Raw genomic sequence first — 23,599 nt, forward strand, 5'->3', positions numbered from 1 at the left:
TCAGCAAAAGGTCTGAGAACAAGTCAGTGTTTTATGAGGGTTGATCACTCTGTTCTCTGGAGACACTTGTTTTTGAGACAAATTTTCAGTTTGTAGTCCAGACTGCTCTTGAACTGGAGATCTCCCTGTTTTAGGTTCCCAAGTGCTGGTATTGTGGACAGTGCCACTGCTGTACCATGCCTGGAGATGGAGGTTTTTCATCTAACCTTCCTCACTGTCTTCCACAGCCCCTGGTCCAGTTTCTGACTTCCAAGTGACAAATGTCAGCATAAGGGAAATTGGTTTGACTTGGAGAAGCAATGACTCAGAATTTAGAATTCTTACCATGGAGGTGGGAGGTGAGAAGATTAAAAATTATACAACCAGAAATCAGAGCTTTATCATTGAAGACTTAAAGCCTGGAACCAGTTACCATTTTGAAATATTTCCACGAGGACCAGATGGGACTGAAGGGCCATCCAGAACAGTTGATGGTAGAACTGGTAAGCATCCTGACATTGGAGTTTCTTACAGGAGACCAGCATAATTTATAGATGTCTTTTTACAAATTTATTTTTCTTTTTATGAAAAAGAATCTTAAAATATTTCATGACTGTGTGTGGTGCATAACATTAATACAAAGTGAAGCAAAAAAAAAAAAATCACATGTAAACCCATCAATTAGGTGCCACACTGTTTGTGTGTGGAGGTCAGAGGATAATTTTGGGAGTTGGTTCTCTTCTACCCTGGGTTCTGGGAATTGAACTCAGGTTGTCGGGCTTGTGGAGTGCTTCTACTCACTGAGCCATCTTACCAGCTTCCTACCACCTTTTGAGATAGGTCTCATGTGGCTCTCTAACTTACTATGCAACTGAGGTTGGCCTTGAACTCCACCTTACAAATCCTGAGATTAGAGTCATGTGCTACCATAACTATCTCCCTGATACTATTTTAAGATGCATACAAACAAACATATTTACCTTTTATAAACCTTGCTGTCTTTGTTCATTTGTGGTTTTATAGTCTGCTTTCTCTTCACTTACCTGTGTATTGTGAATATTTTCCTGTCATTGCTATTTATTTATTGAAACAAGGTTTCACTGTGTAGCTCTGGCTGGCCTAGAACTTGTTGGCTTTGAAATCACAGAGATCAACCTGCTTCTGCTTCTCAAGTGTTATATTAAAGGCATGTGCCAACATGTCTGGCAATGTTTATTTTATGGGATAATTTAAAATCAGCCTTGTATTTGTGTGTGGCCTAGGGGTAGGTTTCTTGGAATAGTTGGCAAGAAGGGTTGGAGTAAGGCCCCAGATACGTAGAGTTACTGTCCATTGTTGAATAGTTGTCACCATCACTCAGGACATAGTTGAACAGCATTAAAAGCAATCTAGAAAAAGGGAAACAAATATCTACTGATCTAGTTTTCCATTTTTTGGTACCTCTCAGAAAGAATTGAAAGCAGAATCTCAAATAGCTGTTCACACACCAATGTTCATTCACAGAAACCCAGAAATAGAAGCCACCCAGTACCTATTGATACACAAATAGACAAAATATGGCTTTGTTTCTACACAGTAGAATATTCTGCCTTAAGGAGTGAGTCCTTATGTATGCTGCAACATAGCTGTATGTTGTAAATATTGGAAGTGAAATAAGTCACAGAAAGATAATTCTATTATTATTTTTAATGACAGGGTCTTACTGTGTAGCCCTGGCTGGCCTGTAATGTATCCTATAGAATAGCTCGTCTCAAACTTACAGATCCTCCTGCTCTGTCTCCCGCATGCTGGGGTTAAAGGTGTGTGTCGTCACACTCCTAAAAGACAAGTACTTATGCTTCCATTTATTCAAATAGGCAGGTTCAGAGATAGAGAGGAACTCAGGTAGAGGGAGGGGGAAGGTAGTGTGAAGGTAGATTTTACATTGAAAAAACGAGGAAAATATTTTGAGTGTGATAATGGTAATGTTTATACAATACTAGGGATATACTTAGCACTGCCAAAATGCACATTGACAGATGGTTAATGATAAATAGTATGCTGTGTTTATTTACCATGCTAGAGGGAAGGAACATATGTAACTCTTAACTGCTCTCATATGACTGAATTTCTTTCCTGTCTGTGTCCACAGCCACACCTTTTGTTCACATTGTCATAGTTATACAACGGATTTTATTTATATTTGAACGCTTTGCTCTGTGTATGTTGTGATCCTCCCCATAGCTAGCCCGACCTTCCTGCTTTTAGAGAAAGGTTTATGATGAAACCTACATGATGGTAGCCATATCATGGTTTATAAAGCTCTTTCCTCTTTAGTGTGCCAGGCGGGCCATAAGAATGCACGTTCCTTTGAGTGAATGATGACAAACAAGCAAAATAACACTTAGCTTATTTAATTAGACAGGGTCTTGCTACGGAGATCAAGCTGGCCTTGAACTTGAAATCCTCCTGCCTCAGCTTCATAGATAGGTGTGCATCATGTTCAACTTCAAACATACTCTTTATTGAGGTACAATATATGTATAAAAAATGTATCCATACTCAGTACATAGCTTGATGAAATGCTACAGGTGAAATGCATCAGAATCCCAGTTCAGAGTAAGAAATGGAGTATGGGCCAAATGGCTAGCAGTTAAGAGCATTGATCTCCCAGAGGATCTGGGTTTGACTCCTAGCACCCACATACATGCTCCCAGCCACCTGTAACTCCAGGTCAGGTGATCCAGTGTTCCCTCTTCTGGCCTTCCTGGGTACCTGGCAGTTCAGGCTTTGTGAACTCATGGGAGGTTTTTTTTTTTGTAGGGTCTCACTCTAGTTCAGGCTGACCCCTGACCTTTAGTGCACTGTGTCTGAACTCCTTGGAGAGTTGGCTAACAAAGAGTTGGTTCTTTTGACAGACCCTTTAAAATGAAGCTGGAATCATGATTAGATACTTTTTCCCCCTTTTCTCTGACTAGACCGCAGTGCTGTGATTGACATCCGCATAGTCAGTGTCACGTCCAGTGAAATGCAGCTGGAATGGGAGAATACAGACAGTACTTCTGGATATAACTACCATGTAGTTCTAGAGTCTGAATGTGGCCGCAGCAATACCACCAGTTCTCAGAAATCCATCACACTAAGGGACCTCACCCCAGGCACCTTATATAATGTCACAGTCACTCCAGAAGTGGAACAGGTCCAGGGTGACGCCACCTCCGTTGCCCAGTACACACGTGAGTCTTGTGAGGGATGGGGGCAGAGGGAGTGCTTCTTCCACCTGGCACATGGAGGAAGTACAGTAACGGATGGAGAAAGGGTGGATTATGCCTCCGGGTTTCAGGTTGATGTGGGAGTTGCTTAACTTAAAAGCACCAGCCTTAGCAAAGACTCTTCAGCTCTTGTGGGCACTATGGCTGGAGCCATGTGAACACAGAACTGTTCTCTGGAAGCAGAAAATACCATCATATGAGAATCAGGAATGTTGTAGTGCCTGCTACTTACGCCTGAGAAACACAGACTAGAGAGTTGTTGTCCCGAGGCTCTGAAGATCCCCTCAGATGAGGATCTCTTCCTGTGATGGCGAGAGGGAGGCTTCCCTAGCATTCGGTGGAAAAGATGGTGGAAATGTTAGCTTATCATATGCTTCATCTTCTTTACTAGTCAGATTTCAAAGGGAGCTTGGAAATTGTAGTGCTTTCTCTCTCTCTCTCTCTTCCCCCTCTGTGAAATAATGTATTGAAATGTACATTATAAACTTAAATATTAAAAGAAGCCTGAACATTTTAAATTCTTTTCAGATTTGATATGTATAATTTTCTGAATGTCTTTTTGGGTAATCATCTTTTCTGGTAGTGGTACATAGTAATTATATTAATTCTTTCTTGGAAAAAAAAGCCAGGCCAGTTTTGGATATAGTAAATCAAATAATAATTCAAAGTGGTTCATTTTATTTGTTTATTTAATTTTAAACCAAGGGCCCAGCAATGTGTCTGACATTGAAGTAAACACCAGCACAACCGTGGCAACCATCTGGTGGAACAATTTGGACAAAGCCTCTCCTAAGTATTCCTACCGCCTTATCTTGAAGGCTGGAGATGGTAGCAATGTAACCAAGATGATTATCACAGATGTTGGAATCACTTCTCAGATGGTCTATGATTTAATCCCTGGCTCCTCTTACACAGTGGAGATCTTTGCAAAAGTTGGAAATGTTACAGAGTCACTGGTACCTGGCTGGAAGTCATTCTGTATGGGTGAGTAGTTCTTCCCTTTGTGATACTCAGGATGTCTTCTCCAGCCTGTTGGTCAGTTACTGTGCCTGTAGTGGACAACCATGGACATGGAGTGCTGCAAGACAGCCCCAGCTTACTAATGACAAAGTGATGCTTTGCCTTTGCTTCATTCAGCATTTGTTTATTGAACAGTTGCTATTTTAGAAAGGTCTTCCATTTCTGGGACTTTTATCCTGTGAATAAAACAGATAATAAATAAAAGTGAGCAGGTAGTTAGTGTAAGTCTTCAGACATTATGCTGGCCTGCTCCTGTCATCTGGCAGAATGCACTCAGGCAGTACCCTAGTCAGCCCATGTGTAAAGGACCCCTTTAAAAGAAAGACCTCTGCCCACTTGCTCTCTCTTTCTGCTCTCTTTTCTGTTTATTTTCCCCCTGTGGGCAGACAGAACTTTTCCTGTCTCCCTCTTCTTTTCGTCCTCTTTTTGTGTCTCTTTACCTCTTTTCTCTTTCCTACCCCACATACCTTTCTAATAAAACTTCTCACTAAGCTCTGTCTGCTTGGCATGTTTGTCCCTCTGCCTCGGTCACCCTCGCCTGCCATGGAATCCACCAAGGTTCCCTTCGAGCTTTATCATAACAGTTAGGTGATGATTATGGCTAAGGAGAGGGAAAAGAAAAAAACAAAACTAGGGAGGTGGGAAATGGTACTCTTATCTAAGGTGTCATGTGAGGATGCTCCGTGGAAAGGTGATTGAGCAAGATCTGAGGGAGTAAGGAGCCAACCACATGGGTACCACAGGGTTTTGACCCTGCATTGCCAGCAGACGAGCAGCCAGTGCAGAGGCCCTGAGGCTGGAGAGAACATGATGTTGCAGGCCAAGTGGTAGGAGTGGATTTGCAGGAGCTAGACCATGAGGGGCAGGAGGCACCAGAGCTCAATGCTTGGCCTCTGATTTTTCCTATGACGTAGTTAAAAGATCTCTGTGGTTTTAGTGACCCTTGCTCAGTTAGACTGCATCCTACTTGGTCTTCTTGGTTTACTTTGTGGTTTGAGTGGTGTTGCTGGGACTTCTGTAGTTATTGTAGCCTTAAGCAAGAGAAAAACCCACATGAGCATGTATGGCTGGGAACAGGAACTGGGAACTGAACTTGGGTCCTCTAGAAGAGCAGCAAGCACTCTACCTGCTAAGCCTTTTCTCCAGCTCTTCCAAGAATATTGCTTGGTGACTGACACTCATGCTTCATTTACTCCTCAGACAGTCTGCACTGAACCCCACTGAATAAGGTGACTGACCCAAGGTCACATGGTCTGGTATTGCTTAGTTCACTCAACCTGTTCATATCCGTGCTGTCTCTGTTTTGTGCTGGGCTAAGCTTGCTGCTCCCTGTGAGCCTCACCTTGCCCTGTACTTGCTTTGCAGAGCCTGCGCCAGTGGCCTTCTTCCACTGTGAGGTGGTCCCTAAGGAGCCAGTTCTGGTTCTGAAGTGGCCCTGCCCCCCTGGCATGAATACCGGCTTTGAGCTAGGGGTCAGGAATGACACGTGGAACAATATGACATACCTGAAAAACTGCAATTCAGAGGATGACACAGAATGCAGGGGGAAAGTACAAAATTTGACATTTTCTACCTCGTACAACATCAGCATTGTCACCTTGTCATGTGGAAAGATGGCAGCTCCCACCCAGAGCACCTGCACCACTGGCATCACAGGTGGGTCCTGTAGCAGGGAGCCGGCTACCCCTGGAGCAGCTGGTCCAGCAGCATGCAAGGGCAGCCCAAGAATCCTTTTAGGCTGTTTACATTCCCTTAAAGTGTTTTTTACCAGCAGACTGCTTGTCGTATTCTGCAGAAATCCAGCCTGAAACTGCGGAGTAAGAGAGGCGTGTGTTTCACATCCTGAGTAGTTCTGTGTTCTGTGGCCTTCCAGAATAGCTTGTTGCCATGTTTTGTTTCTTCTCTTCCCTTCCCTTCCATTTCTCCCCTCACCCCCGTATAGTATGGAGTTCCCTTATTACATTTAAGAAAGGCATTTTTAATAGAACCGTTCAAATATATACTAACTCTGGACAGTAGGATGAAGCTCATGTCCTGTTGGACACTTGTCAGCACATTTACACCCCCCTTCCTTCTAAACTGTTGTTGGAAGGATGACTCTGAAACCTGATTTGACCATTGTTTATTTGTATTTGTAAATACTTCCACATGGATCACTTCAAGATAAGGACTTTCTTTCCCTTTCAAATATGGCCATATTACTCTGACCGCCATACTTATGGAAGAAGAAGCAATGGTATTATTGTGTATTCAGCCAGGACTTATTTCCCTGGAATCTGTTGACAAGAGCCCAAGTTGCTCTGGGGGAAGAAAAGATCACATACTACACAGGGGTCTCCTCATCAAACCCTTCACATTCATTCCTTTCCTCTCTCCCCTTCTTCCCCCACCCCCTTGCTTGGGAAGAATTGATTTATTTTGTCTGTCCATTGCTCCCCCGTCTTTGCCTAACTTGTGTTTTAGTTCAGCCAGTGGGGTGGGAGTGTTATATCTTCCTTTTTTTTTTTTTGATAAATATTCTTCAGGGTATAAGACTATGTCTCCCAATTTCTAAAGAGCTAGTGGTTGTTCTGAAAGGACCTCTTATTTTAGGGACCTGACTTGGAAAGTGGTTGAGGCTCAGAATAGATAGGTAGAACCTGGTTTGAGTTCATTTTATCCCATTTACCATTCATGTGATCTTTAGAAAAGATAATTAGCCTTGCAAAGAGTTTCAGTTGTGAAAAGAGAAACAGTACCTACCTTCCAGGACTGCTGTACTGCACATTACACATTGAAGACCTCACACTTGGCTGCTCAGGTTATGTACTGTACAGGGAAAACAGCATGCGTGGGGCTCCCTAAAGTTGTGTAGCAGATGATGGTACCCTACCCCTTGGCACACCACTTTGGCTTTGTAGAACATAGTGGGTACCGTGAGCACTTCATTTCCTCCTTTGTAGCGCCTCTGTTCATGGTATCATCTCTGTATAAACTGTTGAAGAACAGAGACCACGACCGAGTCTGTGCCTCTTGAACTGAGTGTAGCACTTGGCAGAGAGCATAGGTGCTCATCAGAACTAGGTATCTCTGGGTTGGGGCTGTAGCTCAGTTGGTAGAGCACTTATTTAGCATGCAGGAAGTTTGAGTTCAGTGTCTGGCACTATATAAATTGTGTGTGGTAGAACATTCCTGTAATCCCAGCACATGGAAGGGCTGAACAGATATGACCCTGTATCACTTCACGCAGTAATTCTCATGTTTTTCAGCTGGTAGCTTCCTTTTGCAGATGGATATTTATAAATTCATATATTTAACACAAATTAAATGCAAAGTTGCATTTTCTCTGGGTTGGGAAATACTGGAGAAAAAAAGAGTTGGGCTGAAAGTCTCTGCCCGGTTTGTTTCCTGTGTGCTGAGGGTAAGGGACGTGGGAGGGGGTGGGGTAAATTTAGCATTTGAAAGGAGGAAAGAGAAGGAATGGGTTTCTGCAGTTGCCTTGGGTGACTGGCAGTAGTGTGCTGCTGCCAGTCTTGGGGCGGGAAGTGTGATATCCTTTCTGACTGACTGAGAGCTGGAGAGCTGATGGTAAATGTGGGGGCATCTGTGGAGTCCTTGTCATCCAGGCTTGTGCAGGATCCAGGTCTCTGCTCAGTACTTACTCCCTTCCTGCCTCTTACTTTGGGATATGTTTTCGATGAGCTCTTCATACAGCTTCCTGTACAGGGGAAGGTCTTCTTGGGCATGGATAGATCTTCCTGGGCAGGGGCATGCCTTGTAGAGAGCATTTGAGCGTAATCTCTACGTGGTTGTTTTTCTCCTTTGATTTTAAACGTTGGGTGATTCTTCTGTTTTGTATTGTTTTAGACCCACCTTCTCCAGATGGATCCCCTAATATTACATCTGTCAGTCACAATTCAGTAAAGGTTAAGTTCAGTGGTTTTAAAGCCAGCAATGGACCTATCAAAGCCTATGCCATCATTCTCACCACTGGGGAAGGTAAGGAGGGGCTGCAGCATGGGTTAACTCGTGTGACATAACTATCCTGGTTACTTTATTGTTGTAATAAAAGACCATGACCAAAGCAATGTATAAAAGAAAGTGTTTAACAGGTTTACAGTTTCAGAGGGTTAGATCTGTGATGGTGGAGTAAAGGTACAATGGCAGGAACATCTGAGAACTCACGTCTTGATCCACAACTAGGAAGTGTGTGTGTGTGTGTGTGTGTGTGTGTGTGTGTGTGTGTGTGTGTGTGTGTGTGTGTGTGTGGGGGGTGGGGGTGATGACACACTGGGATTCACACTTGAAACCTCAAAGCCCACCCCCTAATGACACACCTCCTCCAACAAAGCCACCTGTCCTAATCCTTCCCGAACAGTTCCACCAACTGGGGACCAAGTATTCAGATGTGTGAGCCTATGGGGGCCATTCTTGATGAACCGCCACTGTGAGGGATGCTGTAACCCTGAGGTACATCAGTGACACAAGTACATGCCTCTCTATGTTGCAGCCTGTGCTTCAGCACTCACAGGGAAGGAGGCAGCTGTTTGCTTGATGCTCTAAATGATCAGGTAGCAAGTAACTTAAGCTCTCCTGGCTATGCAGTCTGTGTCACAACTGTCCAGCACCTTTGTGGTGGTATGGAAACGTGTGGAATATCCATGAGGGATCAGAGTGTTTTACACATACGTGGTGGTTAGATTTGGCCCATAGGCTATAACTAGGTAACTTAGGATGGCTTGCTCTTCTAAGCAAACACAAAATGATTGCACTTGCTAGTGGGACTCTGTGAAGGGCATCTCCTGGGTGAGAGGGGAGAGGAATTAGAATGGCTTTTCTATGCCAGTCAAAAAGGACTGATATGAGGGTATCTCTGATAGCTTCATGGGAGAGTTTTACCCAAACCAGGGCTAGGGAGATAGGTCAGTTGGTAAAGTACTTGCCTTGTGCAGGCCCTGAGTTCAGTCCTTGGAACCTGCATTACAGAAAGAGCTGTTCCTTGTGACATGCCCTTGTAATCCTGGTGCTGGGGAGGCAAAGGCAGGAGGATCCCTGAGCTCCCGGGCCAGTCAGCTTAGCCAGCCTGGTAAAGTTCCAGGCTAGAGAGAAACTCTGACTCAAAAAAGGTAGAAGGTGCCTGAAGAATGATAGCTGAGGTTGTCCTCTGGCTCCCACACACATATGGACACAGATGCATACAAACTAGCTCATACACATGTACCTGCACTCTGATGAACACACATAAACAAAACATGGAGATCTCTCCCTTTCTCTCCGACTTTCAAAATTTTGAGTCTGTTTCTAAGCCCTTTGTCATTGAATTTGTTTTCAACAAATTTCAAACTCAGACCCATGCTGAATGAGAAAGATCCCGTTGCATGGTGACCAGACCAGTCAGCACCAGCCTGACACAAGAAAGACATGGTTCTTGGGCCAGGTGATGAGGGCTAGGAATCCAGCTTCAAGGCCCATGCAGTGGCTTTGGGCAGGTTTCTGCTAGCTCTCTGCACCTTTGTTTTTCTTGCTTGAGAATAGGGATCATAAGCTTTTGTGAAAGACTCGAGATGAAGGAATGAGGTGGCATAAGGTCCCAGAACTGCTTGAGAGGCTGTGGCCACAGGCATCGTCGCTCACCACCTGTCCCATCACTGGGCTATTTTCTGACACTTGCGTCTTCCTGCTGTCACTCATGATTTGCCTCTGTGTTCCTTTCTTAGCCGGCCAACCTTCTGCAGATGTTTTAAAGTATACATATGAAGATTTCAAAAAAGGGGCCTCGGATACTTATGTGACATACCTCATAAGAATAGAAGAGAAGGGACGTTCTCCGGGCTTGTCTGAAGTGTTGAAATATGAAATTGATGTGGGGAACCAATCCACCACCCTCGGCTATTACAACGGGAGGCTGGAGCCGCTGGGCTCCTACCGGTAATCTGGGCCCTTGCAATTGGGTGCTGAGCCTTATGAATTTAAGGTTCTTCATACTAAAGTGGTAGATACACCTCAGTTACCTCATTTTTCTCCTTTGTCCCCCCCATAGGGTGTGTGTTGCTGGCTTCACCAATATTGCCTATAACCTTCACAATGAACAACTCATCAATGGGAATGAAAGCTACGTGTCTTTCAGTCAATACTCAGAGGCCGTGTTCTTGCCTCAGGATCCAGGTAGAGGGAAACAAAAGTTCTAATATTGGTGCAGTGGGTTTTTCACCTCATGTCTGCAGGGACCTCTAGGAGGGTGGAGGTGTCTGGTTTTCTCCTCTTAGAAATTGGCATATCCCTTGGCCTTCGGGCCAGCTTAGCTTCCCACTCTGGTGTGCTCAAAAGAGCTGCTTCCCATTTCTTCTCTAAAACCAGCCACACTTGTAATCTGCAGATTCCTCAGTCCTTTGCTTTCTTTTCTAAGAGTCATTTGTGGGCCCACGTGTCAGCAAATGTGTGGCTTAGTTTAAAGAGTCTTTGGATCTTCACATTAGAAGGTGCCCCCAAAGTTGTCTTATCTAACCTCTGCATAGAAGAAACAAGGCTTCTGAGGCCCAGTGTTACACAATGGCTTAAATGAAAGCCTGAAATTCTAGCCTTAGACTCCTTGTTAAGAGCCCTTCCTACCCAGTATCACAGAATTAAATATATGGGCATTTCAGGGACCCAAGGTAAGGATTCCCCTCCCCCTCCTCCAGGATGTAGACACAGTGGCTGACTGGCCTGTTCATTTGTTTTTCATAGTTACTGAATAGAACAGATAACCCAGAAGCAAAATTCAGGGAGTCCCTACTCCTCCCTTTAAATAGCCCATATAAAGGGGGGTTCCATGCTGTGTGTGTGTGTGGTGTTGTAGGTACTTCTGCTCATAGATGATGGGAAAATCCACTAATCTAGCTCTCTCAGGTCACCAAATTTGCAGCTGAACCAAGACCTAGCCAGGGGTTTGTGATAGTCTCAGGTTCATCCTGCTAATGGCAGGCTCAGGGTGAAGAAACCAGCTCTTGAAAGTTGGTTTTAATTTTATGTCCAAAGATACCAACTTTTCTGCTGTGTGCACCACACCCCCTTTCCCCCTGAATCCTTTGTGGGTTGCTTGTTGTTGTAGCACCTGGCCCTTCGTGAACACCAACTGAAATGCCTCTTGTTGGGACCTTCCCCAGGTGTCATCTGTGGAGCAGTGTTCGGATGTATCTTTGGTGCCCTGGCCATTGTGGCTGTGGGAGGCTTCGTCTTCTGGAGAAAGAAAAGGTGATACTGCTTATTTAGTCACCATGTACCACTGTTTAAGGAAACCTTTCATCGTAAGGAGTTGGAACCAGACTTAACTCCTCTCTGACTCCAGTGGGTGGTTTGATTCTGAGCCTCACCCCAGCCACCCCATCATGCTGTGCCAGATGCTGCCTTCAAGCGGGGGTCCTGACAATGTGTTAAGGATTTCATACGATTTTAGAGTTGGCCAACTTCAAACGTAGGTTCCACCCTTGCTAGCTGTTGGAAGTGGCTTAGCCTTAAAGTCCGTCCTCTGTGGTTTGGGAGTGAGTGCTTGACTCAAGGAGCTGAGAAGTGTTGGAAAATGTCTCACTCCATGTCTTTTTACCGATTATTTTCTTTCTACCACCACGCTGTGATATAGTTAATTAGTGAAAAGCAGCAGTTTCATTTTGGGTGCCCCCTGCTTCATGACCTTCCCAAGGCTCTAACAGGCAGGTCTAAAAGCCCTTCTGGGGATGCAGAATCAGTGTTGGAAGCACCAGAAGAGGAACTTGAACTTGGTCTTCGCACTTCCTCTTGCCTGACTGTGGGATTCATTTACTACCAGGTGCTTCTAGCTGGAAATTTCCATCTGGGATTTGGCTTTCTCAACATCCTCCTCTCCCCCCTTTTTTTGAGCTATAGTCTCATGTAACTTAGGCTATTTCAAATGTAGCAGAGGGTGACTCATCCTTCCGCTCTGTCTACCGAGTGATGAGGTTATAGGCATGTGCCACGGTAGTTGTTTTACCTTTCTCCTAAATCAGATACGGTTGCATCTCGTCCTATCAATTAAATCTTTTACACTTTACTAAAAAATGAATCAGAACCTAGTGTAAAAGCTGGAATGTCAGTAGTCAAGTCAATAGGGCACAGGGAGCCAGGTCCCAGTAGGAAGCTAGTGGCAAGAATTAGTCAGAGCCACACAGTGGGACCTGTCTCAAAACAACAAGTAAACCACCAAACCCAAAACTCAAACCCCTGGTGGTAAAAACAAAACAAAACAAAAAACAAAAAACAAACAAACAAAAAACAAATCCCTCCCCCCAAAAACCAAAAACACCCACAAGAAAAGCAAAGAAATTCGGTAACCCGTAATTACAGCAAATCTGCTCTTAGCATTTTCATGTGAACATGGTGCTCACTCCAGTAGAGTTGTGACACATTAATGTCTCCCCTGCTTTGGTTACGTAAGACCTGATGGAGGGCTTTATTTCAGTATCGTTTTAAGTAGCTGGCAAGTGTTTACCATTGTTGATTTAACCATTCTACTGGCTATTTAAATGACTTTTGACTACAGTTGCATGTCCTTTTACCTAACCTTTGGGCATGCTCACGATTATTTCCCTAGGATAAATTCCAAACAGGACACTTACTGGGTCAGTGGGCATACTTCCCCCACCCCCCATTTTGTTACATGCTGCCCAATTGCAGTTTGTTTCAGCACCAGGTGGAGCTGAGCCAACAATGCAGGTGCTCACAGTGGCAGTATTGGATCAGACTCTGTTTTCAGGGCTTTCCCTGTCTCTGTACTAATGGCTTTTACAGTAAGGGAATGTAAACACACACACACACACACACACACACACACACACACACACACACTCTCTCTCTCTCTCTCTCTCTCTCTCTCTCTCTCTCTCTCTCTCTCTCTCACACACACACACACACACACACACACACAACTCCTAAAAGTTGCTCTTGTAGATTTTTGATTCGTCTCAGTTTCCTGCTTGGCCTGTTAGGTTGAACATTCGTGAGCAGGGTTATGTTGGCGGGGTACTGGTGAGCAGGCTTTCATTTGACTTAAGCCACCACTTGGGAAGAAGGTGGCTGTGGATACTTGAAAGGTGACAGAGCAGGATGAAGGTCTTTGTCTAATGGGCCTTTTTTTCTTTTTCCCTTTCAAAATAGGAAAGATGCCAAAAATAATGAAGTGTCGTTTTCTCAAATTAAGTAAGTCTGAATTAGAAATCTATTTTAAGATTCTCAGTCCCCCAGTCTGTTCAGTGACTATCTAAAGTATTTTTTGATAGAAATAGCTGACATTTTCCCTGACTGACAGATCGGCCACCATCATCTGAAAGTTCTTGCTGTTTTCTGCAAGGAGTCTTTGTTTTACTGTCCTCCTGAAGTTACCTTCATTTTTGTTTCCCTACATGCCTTTCAGTTTTACTGATAAATGGGGTTCCCTGTGTGTGCCTAATGTACCCCTGTGTGCAGGTATGCATCCCCATGAGTGCCCAGAGGCTGGAAGGGGATGGCTCTTATCGATACCCGCTGTGGTCCCTTGAGACAGTGCTTCCTGCTAAATTCAGAGCTATGCTGGCAAGCAGCCACCCTCTGTCATCCTCCTGTCCCTATCCCGATCCAGCCCAGGGTTACGGGTGCATGTGGCTACACCTGCTTTTATGTGTGGGTGCTGAGGATGGGGACTCAAGTCCCCAGGCTTGAGCAGCAGGCTCTCTGACCCACTGAGCTGTCTCCACAGTGCCCCCACAGGGAAATTGTCCTGTTTTACAAAAGTGAGGGGATTGTCAGGAGCTGAGGAAAAACAGTTATTTCAAGTCACAAATATGAGCAGTTACAGGATAGGGCTGCTTTCCTGATTTGCAGTTCAGTGTTTTTTTTTTTTTTTTTTTTTTTTTAAATAACATTACATTAGTCTCCAACCCACACCCCTCACTGTGTCTGGCTTTGTTCTTTTGAGTTGATGCTTACTTCTAAACTGAGTACATCTTTCTAACTGGTTATTTTTTTTCTTTTTCCTTTCTATGATGAAGACCTAAAAAGTGAGTAGCTTCATTTTTATCTTCCATTTTTATGTTTTGAGTATGAACTTAATTGAATGAAAAAGTAAGCAAAAATTAAAAACCCAATGAGTTTTTATTTATTTCCTTAGATCCAAGTTAATTCGAGTGGAGAATTTTGAGGCCTACTTTAAGAAGCAGCAAGCTGACTCCAACTGTGGGTTTGCAGAGGAATATGAGGCACGTGGTCGTAAACTGTTTTGTATTATGGGAAAGCTTTGGGTGAGAGGCAGCCTAGAGGGGAGAGAAGACTATGCCTGGCCCTCTGGGACACCCTGCTCCTGCTGTTGGCTAGAAAGTTCACTCAGGCCTTCGCTTCTTGTGGAACATGTGCTTAAACTTGTGGCTACCTGAAGATTGGCCAGAGAGAGACAGAAATGGGGCATTGAAGCTAGGGGACCATTTACTAGGGTCATTGATAAGCTGTATGAGCAATAAAGAAGCCAGATGGGCCATTTTCAGGGGCTTGACAGCTGTGCGATCAAAGGTGACCCTGGGCTTTACTAGTCTCTTGCCTTTCAGGTTACTTTCTGTTCCCCAAACTAGCCCAGGAGTTGTCCTCACTGGGAAAGGGCATGCACGCTTGTTCCCCACATAGTACCCCTGTTGCAGTCTACTTTTGTATCCCCGGAATTCTGCATCACAGTCTATCCTCAGTTCCGACACTGCCTCCTCCCCATGCCTCAGATCCCATAGGGAGGATTCAGTCTATGTTACATTTGTTCTAGTGCCTGGCGCTGTCTGTGGTCTGTGTGCCTCACTCTGCCTTGCCAGGCTAGTGACTCCTGAGTATCCAGCCTCTAGAAGGCAAAAATCCTCCTTTTCCTTTCATTTTTACCTCTAGTTTCTTAAGGTGGCTGAAGACAAATATACTGTTTCACTGTTCAAGAGGCCCAAAGTCAAAGTGTCAGCAGGACATGCTCTTCCTTAGCCTTTTGGGAAGATCCTTCCACATTTTTCCCTGTTTCTGAAAGTCCTCATTGTCCCTTGGTTTGGGGAAAGCATGGCGTCCATTTCCACCACCCACTACCATTGCCACCATGAGGTGTTTCCTCTTGTGTGTCTGTATCTCTGGACCCATATTATAGCAGCATTGCCCCTATTAGGTTAGGGACCCACCCTATTCCAGTGTGACTTCATTTGACTTGATTGCATCTTGCATGGCCATATCCCGTAAGAGCCTACTTGTAGATGTTATGGAGGTTAGACGCTCAGCATCTCTTTCCAGTTAGCAGTAGTTAATCTGTTCTGCCTCTGCATTCCTACTTTGTTCTACCCTGTACCCAATTAAATATACAACTCACTTACTTTGTTTTCAGGATCTGAAGCTGATTGGGATAAGTCTACCTAAGTATACAGCTGAAGTAGCGGAGAACAGAGGGAAGAATCGCTATAACAATGTCCTGCCTTGTGAGTGATTTTCATTCTTGTCTTCCCTTTGTCTGGCACTAGCCATCACATCTTGAACAGTAGAGAGGCGGGGAATCAATGATACCCACTTGCTATCTCCACTAGATATTCCCACAAGCATTTACCTAGCATGAGCCAAGTACTCTGTGAAGAGTATTATATTTAACTTCATCCTAACAACTTCAGCTTGTAGAGTAGATGGTGGATTCATTTCACAGGTGAAGAAAATGAGCCACTGTGTTAGGTGAGCCATTCCGAGTTGCATTCTTATTCTAGTTTGTATTGTTCTGGATGAAAGGGGCAGCAGGAGAAACAGGTCCAGGGTCACACTCTCTCTTTGCCCAGATCTTTGATTTAGCCATGGTCCACAGCTAAATGACAGTCACACTGAAGTCCTTTCCTGCTTTTGGGAATTGCCAATGTCTGTACTTGGGCTGATCGGTTTTGACTCAGCCTAGAATCACTTGGAAAGGAGAGTCTTTGTGAGGAATTATCTAGGTCAGGTTGGCCTCTGAGATGTCTCTGGGAGGTTATTTTGATTGTTAATTGGTGGTAGAAGACCTAGCCCATTGTGGGCAACGCCATTGTGTAGGCAAGGGGTTCTGAATGGTCTAAGAGGGAGAAAGCATGCTGAGAGAGTAAGCAAGCAAAGGTCCATGTGTTTGTTCTCTCTTTGCTCTTGCCTGTGGAGGTGGTACTTTAAGTATCCTGCTTGACTTCCTCAAGATGGATGTGATCTGGAATTGTAAGCCATGTAAACCCTTTCCCTCTCCTGTGCACTTTTAGTTAAGGTGTTTATCACAACAAAAGAAATAAAACCAGAATAGCACTTACCCAACAAGGTGAGGGCAAACTGAAGTACAGAGGAGGGTCAGTCATGTGAACTCTACTATGGGAAGTCTGTTGGTAGGGCACAGAGAGGGGTGTCAGTGATCTTAGCCATGCTCTGATCATCCTGAAGGTGCTTGGTTTTGTGGGTGACTTTTACATCAAGCCATTTAGTGACTTAGTCTTTTTTATTTGAAGCCATGCTTTTTTTTTTCTTTTCAGATTTTTTTATTTGAATTAGAAACAAGATTATTTTACATGACAATCCCAGTTCCCTTCTCCCACCCGTCCTCCCCTACCACCACTACCCCCAACTAAAACCCTACCGATCACATGTCCTTTCTGCTCCCCCTGGATGGTGAGGCCTTCCACAGGGTGTCATCAGAGTCTGTCATATCCTTTGGGATAGGGCCTAGGCCCACCCTGGTGTGTCTTTGCTCAGGGAGTAAAAGTCCACACCTATGCTAGGGAGAAGTACTGAACTACAGGAGGTCCTGTAGATTTCTGAGGTTTCCTCACTGAAACCCATGTTCCTGGGGTCTGGATCAGTCCCGTGCTGGTATCCCAGCTATCAGTCTGGGGAGCAAGAGTTCCCTGATGTTCAAGTCACTTGTTTCTGTGGGTTTCGCCAGCCTGGTCTGGACCTCTTTGAAACCATGCTTTTCTACTAACTTGTATTTTAAACTCAGTATTTTTTAGGTCATGGGTTCCTTTTCTGTTTCTTCCCTTATACTTGTCAATGGGTCTTGGCCCTGATCAGAGAGAAGTGCTTTTGAAGTCATGCTGGGGGAGCTGCCATACCTCTACCCTTCTGAAACTATCTCAGACCTTTGGCCTGCTCTATGAGAGCTTCGGATCTGGAGCAAGGGCTGGGATTTGGTGTCTGGACAGTGTTTCTATTGAGGAGACCTTTCACTCGAGACACATAGCACTGCTGGGTTTGCTATTGCTTTGCTACTGTGTCCCAGGGAGAGCAAGGCAGTGGATTTGGTTGGGGACAGGGAGCTGTCCTTGATGCCCATGACTAATCCTAACATTTGGAATTTCTCAGTTATTTCTGCATCTGGCATTGGGCAAGTTTGTGTGTATGCTTTCTAAATGAGGGTGATATTTAGAAAATATATGAAATTGGCATTTTAGACCCCTCTATTCATAGTAATTTTATGCATTCAGTTTAGTCTTAAATTTAGAGGGGTGGTGTGTGTGTGTGTGTGTGTGTGTGTGTGTGTGTGCCCTTGGAGGCCAGAGGTTGATGTTGGGTTGTTTTTCTCCATTGCTGTCTGCCTTTTTTTTTTAATTGAAAATACTTTTTTTTTTTTTTAAATACAATCTGTTCTAATCACACTTTTTTTCCTTCCTCATCTTCCCCCAGGTCCTCCCCACCCATTCATTTTTGAGACAAGGGTCATTCTTGATCTTGGATCTTCATGATTCAATTAGATTAGCTTGCCATGGAGCCCCAAGAAGCCTGTTTCCCCCTCTCCAGTGCAGGGATTATAGGTGTGCATTGTGGGTAGTAGGGTTTTGAACTTAGGTCCTTACATTTGTATGGAAAGCACTATACTGACAGAGCCATCTCTACAACTCCAAATTTAGAACTTTATCTGTCTGTCCATCCGTCCATCTGTCTGTGGTCCGTCCATCCATCTATCTTTGATTTATTGATTGTCTATATGTATGGGTATAGATGTGGCATGGCACGTATGTGGATGTCAGATCTCTCCCTCCATCATGTGGGACTTGGGGGGGGTCAAACTCAGGTCATCTGTCTTGGCAGCAAGCTTTAATGCCTGCGCCATCTCACTAGCCTTGTAACAACTTTATAAGGCAGTGGAGAAAGGTTAACTTGGATGTCTTTTCTGCCATAATAGAATAGGCTCTGAGTTCAGATTCTGTCTGTTGTTTCCCCAGATAGAAGGACTTGGAATTGTCACTTCATCACTGAAACTCCTGATTTCTTTATCTCGAAAGCTTGTGAGATAGATGGTTTTGAGGTGTGAGTATGGTTGCTTAGCAGCTGTCCTGCTTGAAACAGACACCCAAGGCTGCTGGGAGTACAGGCTTGTTTAGTCTTAGAAGGTATTGAGGACATAGGCCATGTTGCCAGGCCGCCTAGGTTACAATCCTAAGGTTCTCCTTAGGCTGTCACACAGCTTCTCTGCACCGCAGTCATAGAATCCACAAGTATCCGATGAGACTGTGAGTATACGATGTGAGCAGCCTGTCAGCCGAGGGATACCAGTTTGTACTTCTAAAAACTCCCTGTGTGCAGATTTCCTGAAACTCAGCTTCGAATGAGGATCTTTCTTTCTTTTAATGCCACAGATGATATTTCTCGAGTCAAACTTTCAGTCCAGACCCATTCGACGGATGACTACATCAATGCCAACTATATGCCTGTAAGTGGTGGCTGCCCTCAGCCCCGGGGGCTCCTCTGAACAAGAGCATTTTTTTTCTGTGTCTTTGATGATGATTGAGCTTTCTATTTCTAGGGCTACCATTCCAAGAAAGATTTCATTGCCACACAAGGACCTTTACCCAACACTTTGAAAGATTTTTGGCGTATGGTTTGGGAGAAAAATGTATATGCCATTGTTATGTTGACCAAATGTGTAGAACAGGGAAGGGTAAGTATCTTTTGAAAAAATATATAAGTTTTTATTGTGGTAGAGTGTATCTTAATATCCATTTGTCTCTTAAAAAGCACCCTTCCCTTCCTAAATGTTAACACCCTCATCCTTAGAAAATATTCTCTATTTTTAGCTTTTAGAGAGAAGGTTTTAAAAGAATCTTGGAAAAAAACCATTCTGTGATGTTTCTTTGTGGGCTCGTATTGATGTCTGTGATTGTATCTCTGCTGGAGTTAGTGAGTGGATGTAACAGGGTTAGTGCAGTGGACACTGCAGGCCTGGAGTGAAGTATCTGAGACCCCACGGCTCTGCGGTCATCAGTTCTGCTCCTGTAAAGCCTGCCTGTCCCGTCTCTAAGCAACCACTTCTAAATCTCTTATTTTCAAACTTAGTTTTTGACACTAAATTTCATACTTATCCCCAGGCAAGTCCCAGCAGCCCTCTCTCTTCTTGTGTGGCCTGGAACCCTCCTACCATTTCTGTCACAGATAAGATCTCTTCTAGGAATAAAATCTCATGTTTCCATAAATAGAGATGAGTTGAAAAACACATGCTAAAGTAAAATATTGTGTGCCTGAAGAATGAGAATTAATATTACTTCATGGAGAATTATTAATTACTATTATAATTTAGTATTGGCATTGGATCTAGGGCCTTGACCTCACTAAATGTGTACTGTGCTGCTGAACAATACCCAGCTATCAGTGTTTTGTGTTTTGTTTGGTTGTTTGATTTTGAGACAGGGCTTTTTTCTTAGACCAGGCTAGACTTGAACTTGTAGTAATCCTCCTGCTTCAGCCTCTTAATGGCTGAGTTTACAGACATGAGCTTCCATTCCTGGAATAGGGAATTCCTTTTTCTTTCTTTCTTTCTTTCTTTCCTTCCTTCCTTCCTTCCTTCCTTCCTTCCTTCCTTCCTTCCTTCCTTCCTTCCTTCCTTCCTCCTATCCCTTTCCTGAAGAGTGTGATTCCCACACCTCCCTATCTGCCAGAGCTATCCACAGGGTGTTTTTCTGTCTCAGCCCCCCTTGTTGAGAAGTGGGGTTCTGACCGCTTCAGAAGTGGTATGGCTGCTGATGGCCAGGTGTTCACCATGAGCAGTGCTCTCCAGGGTGGTAACTGGAACTTGTCAAACATCATTCCTTATAATTGATTTTTGTTATGTTGTGTGTATGATGTGTATATGTGTGTTGGAGGGTGTACATGCCACAGCAGATATGTGGTCAAAGGTCAGCTTCCATGTGATGTTTCTTGAAATGGGATCTGAGTACTGGATGCAGGTCTTTGGGCTTGAAAAAACCAGATTCATCTTTCTTAAAGATGTGTTTATAGTATTTGGAATTATTAGTACATGTGTTGGGTGAGACAGAACCTGCTGAGGGACTGAGCAGTCCCAGGTCATGCTTATGCTTCCTCGTGAGTCTTTGTTAATGGTGAGGGCGTGATTCCTGTGTCTTCATACAACCAATCCTGTGTTCTAGACCAAATGTGAGGAGTACTGGCCTTCCAAGCAGGCTCATGACTACGGGGACATAACTGTGGCAATGACCTCAGAAGTTGTTCTTCCGGAATGGACCATCAGAGATTTCGTGGTGAAAAATGTAAGTCAACACTGACCTGAGAAAATTATTGTCTATGAATTGGGAATGATATCTATAGGTTGGAAATAACTAATATTTGATACATGAGAAAAGTGTTTTTTGCTTCCTATTTTTTTATACAATTAAAATGCCCACATCTACATGCTCTCTAAGGAGCCCCTAGCTTTACTTTTTTGATGGGACTTTTGTGTCCTTCCTGAATAAATTAGTCTTAATGAGAGCATGGCTGTGTCAGTGACACTCTACTTATTTCCAGGTGATCAGAGAGAGGCCTTTTGGGTCATCTGGATAGGGATATGCATTGGGGTGGGTGGTTGCTGCTAGGAACAGTTTATATTAATTCCATGCTTCACATTCCAGGGCATATGCACTGTACTCCCTTTCCCCCAAAAGTTATAAAAATAAATCCAGCTAAATCATACAGACATTCTAGGAACTGAGTTTACTTTTCACTTTTAGTAGAGAAAGTGCTCAGAGTCAGCTTTAATATCTGCTGCTGAGCGTGCAAATGGCTTTAACATTTTCCAGCTCATACTGGGTCTAAAAATGTTCATCCCTTTTGATCTGGTGGGCTTAAGTTTGAGTCTCTGATTGTAAGGAAATAATGTGAAATTCAGGAATGCGCTCATTAGTTATAGATAAGCATTGTTTATTAGTTATTAGTATTGGTAATTAGTCACAATCTCAGTGTTATTTTTAGAAGGTTGTTTATTTAGAAGGAACAACTTCTTTAAGAAATGAGTAAACTTTTTCTTTTTCTTTTTCTTGGGTATATGTCCAGTGTCTGCTGTTTTATTATCATATGTTCTTTGATAATTTCACATATACACACAGATTATTTAGATCATACTCACCTCATCAGCATTTTTGTGGTGGTCGAACAATTTGGAAACCACATGCATAGCCAGCTTTTGGTGAATGGATAACTAAACTCTGATTTATGTGCAGACTGTGTCAGCCAGTTTTTAGCCATCCTGTGTGCATGTAGATGACATACAGCCAGCCCTTTCACCTCTGCTGCTTGGTTCAGCTGTAAATTCAGCCAACCTGGGATTGAACATATTCAGAATAAAAATAGTATTTGTACTTAACATGTACAATTAGGCCCATCATTTCCTACATCATGCAATATGGTATAACAATATTTAAAATATAATAGTATAGCAATAGTGTAACAATTATTTAAAATACACTATGTAATATAGTTTAGAAATGATCTACAGTGTAATCACGTGTTGTTGAATGACAGGTGTATTCTGAGGAATGTGTTTGTATGAACATCATGGACTGTACTTAAACCTAGATAGTATAGCTTACTATGCACTTGGGCTATGTAGTGTATATTGTCATATGTGTATATGACTGTGCACAGGCGTGTGTGTGCAGGTTGCATGCACACATGGTTGTATTACTTTGGGAACCCAAACATTCACAGACTTTCCTGGGATCAATCCACATGGATCCCAAGGAATGACTGTAATTACCATGAGAAGATGTGAAAAGGTGTCAGTGATACATCCTAGGAGACCAAGTTTTAAGATAGTGTCTTAGTAGGTGGCCAAGGCTGGCCTTAAACTCACAAACCTCTGCCTCAGCCTTAGTACTGGAACTATAGGTATGTGTGTGTGTGTGTGTGTGTGTGTGTGTGTGTGTGTGTGTGTGTGTGTGTGTGTATCAATATCACACACACACATACCTATATACATCCAGATACAGTGCATAAAAGATAAGCCTATAAGTAGATTCAGTGGTGTTATATTTTAACAGGGCTGATAGATTGTGTCATAGTTTGTAAGGATGAATCAATCTTAAAGATTCCTGAAGACATAGGTAAGGCACAGTGTATGAGATACTAATTCTTACTAGTTACTGGGTCTCAAAGACTCTGGCCTCAGGAGGTATTTCAGGTCCTCCTTTGGAGACATTGAGCACACAGTGGCGTGACCACCTCACTAAATAAGGTCACAGCCAGTGAGAAATCTTTGAAATATGTCATGCTTATTTCTGCAGGCTTTGCCCATTTAAGTTGACTGGCATTTTGCTTCTGTTTGGTGTTCACTGGGGAGTTGTGCATAGAACTGACCAAATGATTAAAGAAAATACTATTGCTCTCGTTGTGTATATATTAAAGAAGCTCTACAGAGTCAAGAGATTACATGTTCCGCTCTGAAGGCTTTTCTTATTTTCGGATCCAATATAGCCTTCCACATGGCATTTTTTAAAATAGTGTTTTGTAATTATATGAAATGCATGCATATATTTCCTTTTATAGAACAAGAACATTACAGATAGAGCTTCACTTTCTTTTGACTACCGCCCCTAGTCTGAGCCCCCTGCCTCCTGCCCACCTGCTCTCCTGCCCCTGCTTTCCTGCTCCCTGTCCCTCTGCAGAACTACTCCCAAGAAGTTCTACTTTCCACTGTTTCTTTGTGTCTCCTTCGCTGCTCCTCTCAGCAAAACCTAATAATAACATTTATGATGTTGGTTATCTGCGGTGAGGCTCTCCAGTGTCCTCTCTCCTATTTCTCAAACTTTGAATAATGTAGATTTATTGATTTTATAATGAATAAACATTAAAGATTAACTACAGTGATGGAGATGCTCAGTGCCCAACTGTGGGGGACATTTGTAAGGTCAGGTACAGACAAATGAGTATAGTTGAATCAAGGGCTGGAAGGGACATGGCTGGCCCCAGAAGCAGAGCTTTGGTAATTCCAAGCACATGCTTGGTCTAAGGTTGAATGCAAACTGGGGTGATTGACTAGATTTGTTATAATAGTGTTCACTGTCTTCTGCCTGCCAGATGTTGAAGTAGCAGACTGTGAGTCTGTGTGTGTGTGTGTGTGTTCGTTCCTT

General features: G+C 43.5%; 1 protein-coding gene across 2 annotated transcripts in view; it reads left to right on the forward strand.

Annotated features, from left to right (window-relative positions):
* The window catches only part of Ptprj (protein tyrosine phosphatase receptor type J), a 160,440-nt gene that overhangs the window by 128,806 nt on the left and 8,035 nt on the right, over nt 1-23,599 (forward strand). Inside the window, exons 7-21 of one of the 2 annotated variants that reach the window (XM_027422615.2) lie at nt 228-482; nt 2,937-3,194; nt 3,936-4,214; nt 5,616-5,906; nt 8,097-8,228; nt 9,947-10,157; nt 10,270-10,394; nt 11,375-11,462; nt 13,380-13,421; nt 14,249-14,257; nt 14,368-14,455; nt 15,595-15,685; nt 18,839-18,912; nt 19,006-19,140; nt 20,624-20,743. In XM_027422615.2, coding sequence (XP_027278416.1) covers nt 228-482; nt 2,937-3,194; nt 3,936-4,214; nt 5,616-5,906; nt 8,097-8,228; nt 9,947-10,157; nt 10,270-10,394; nt 11,375-11,462; nt 13,380-13,421; nt 14,249-14,257; nt 14,368-14,455; nt 15,595-15,685; nt 18,839-18,912; nt 19,006-19,140; nt 20,624-20,743 — 2,198 coding nt within the window. The remainder of the gene's footprint in view (nt 1-227; nt 483-2,936; nt 3,195-3,935; nt 4,215-5,615; nt 5,907-8,096; nt 8,229-9,946; nt 10,158-10,269; nt 10,395-11,374; nt 11,463-13,379; nt 13,422-14,248; nt 14,258-14,367; nt 14,456-15,594; nt 15,686-18,838; nt 18,913-19,005; nt 19,141-20,623; nt 20,744-23,599) is intronic. The other variant, XM_027422616.2, reaches the window with a different exon arrangement.

The sequence above is a fragment of the Cricetulus griseus genome, chromosome 6 (genome assembly GCF_003668045.3).
Source record: "Cricetulus griseus strain 17A/GY chromosome 6, alternate assembly CriGri-PICRH-1.0, whole genome shotgun sequence".
In the NCBI taxonomy this organism is placed as follows: Eukaryota; Metazoa; Chordata; class Mammalia; order Rodentia; family Cricetidae; genus Cricetulus; species Cricetulus griseus.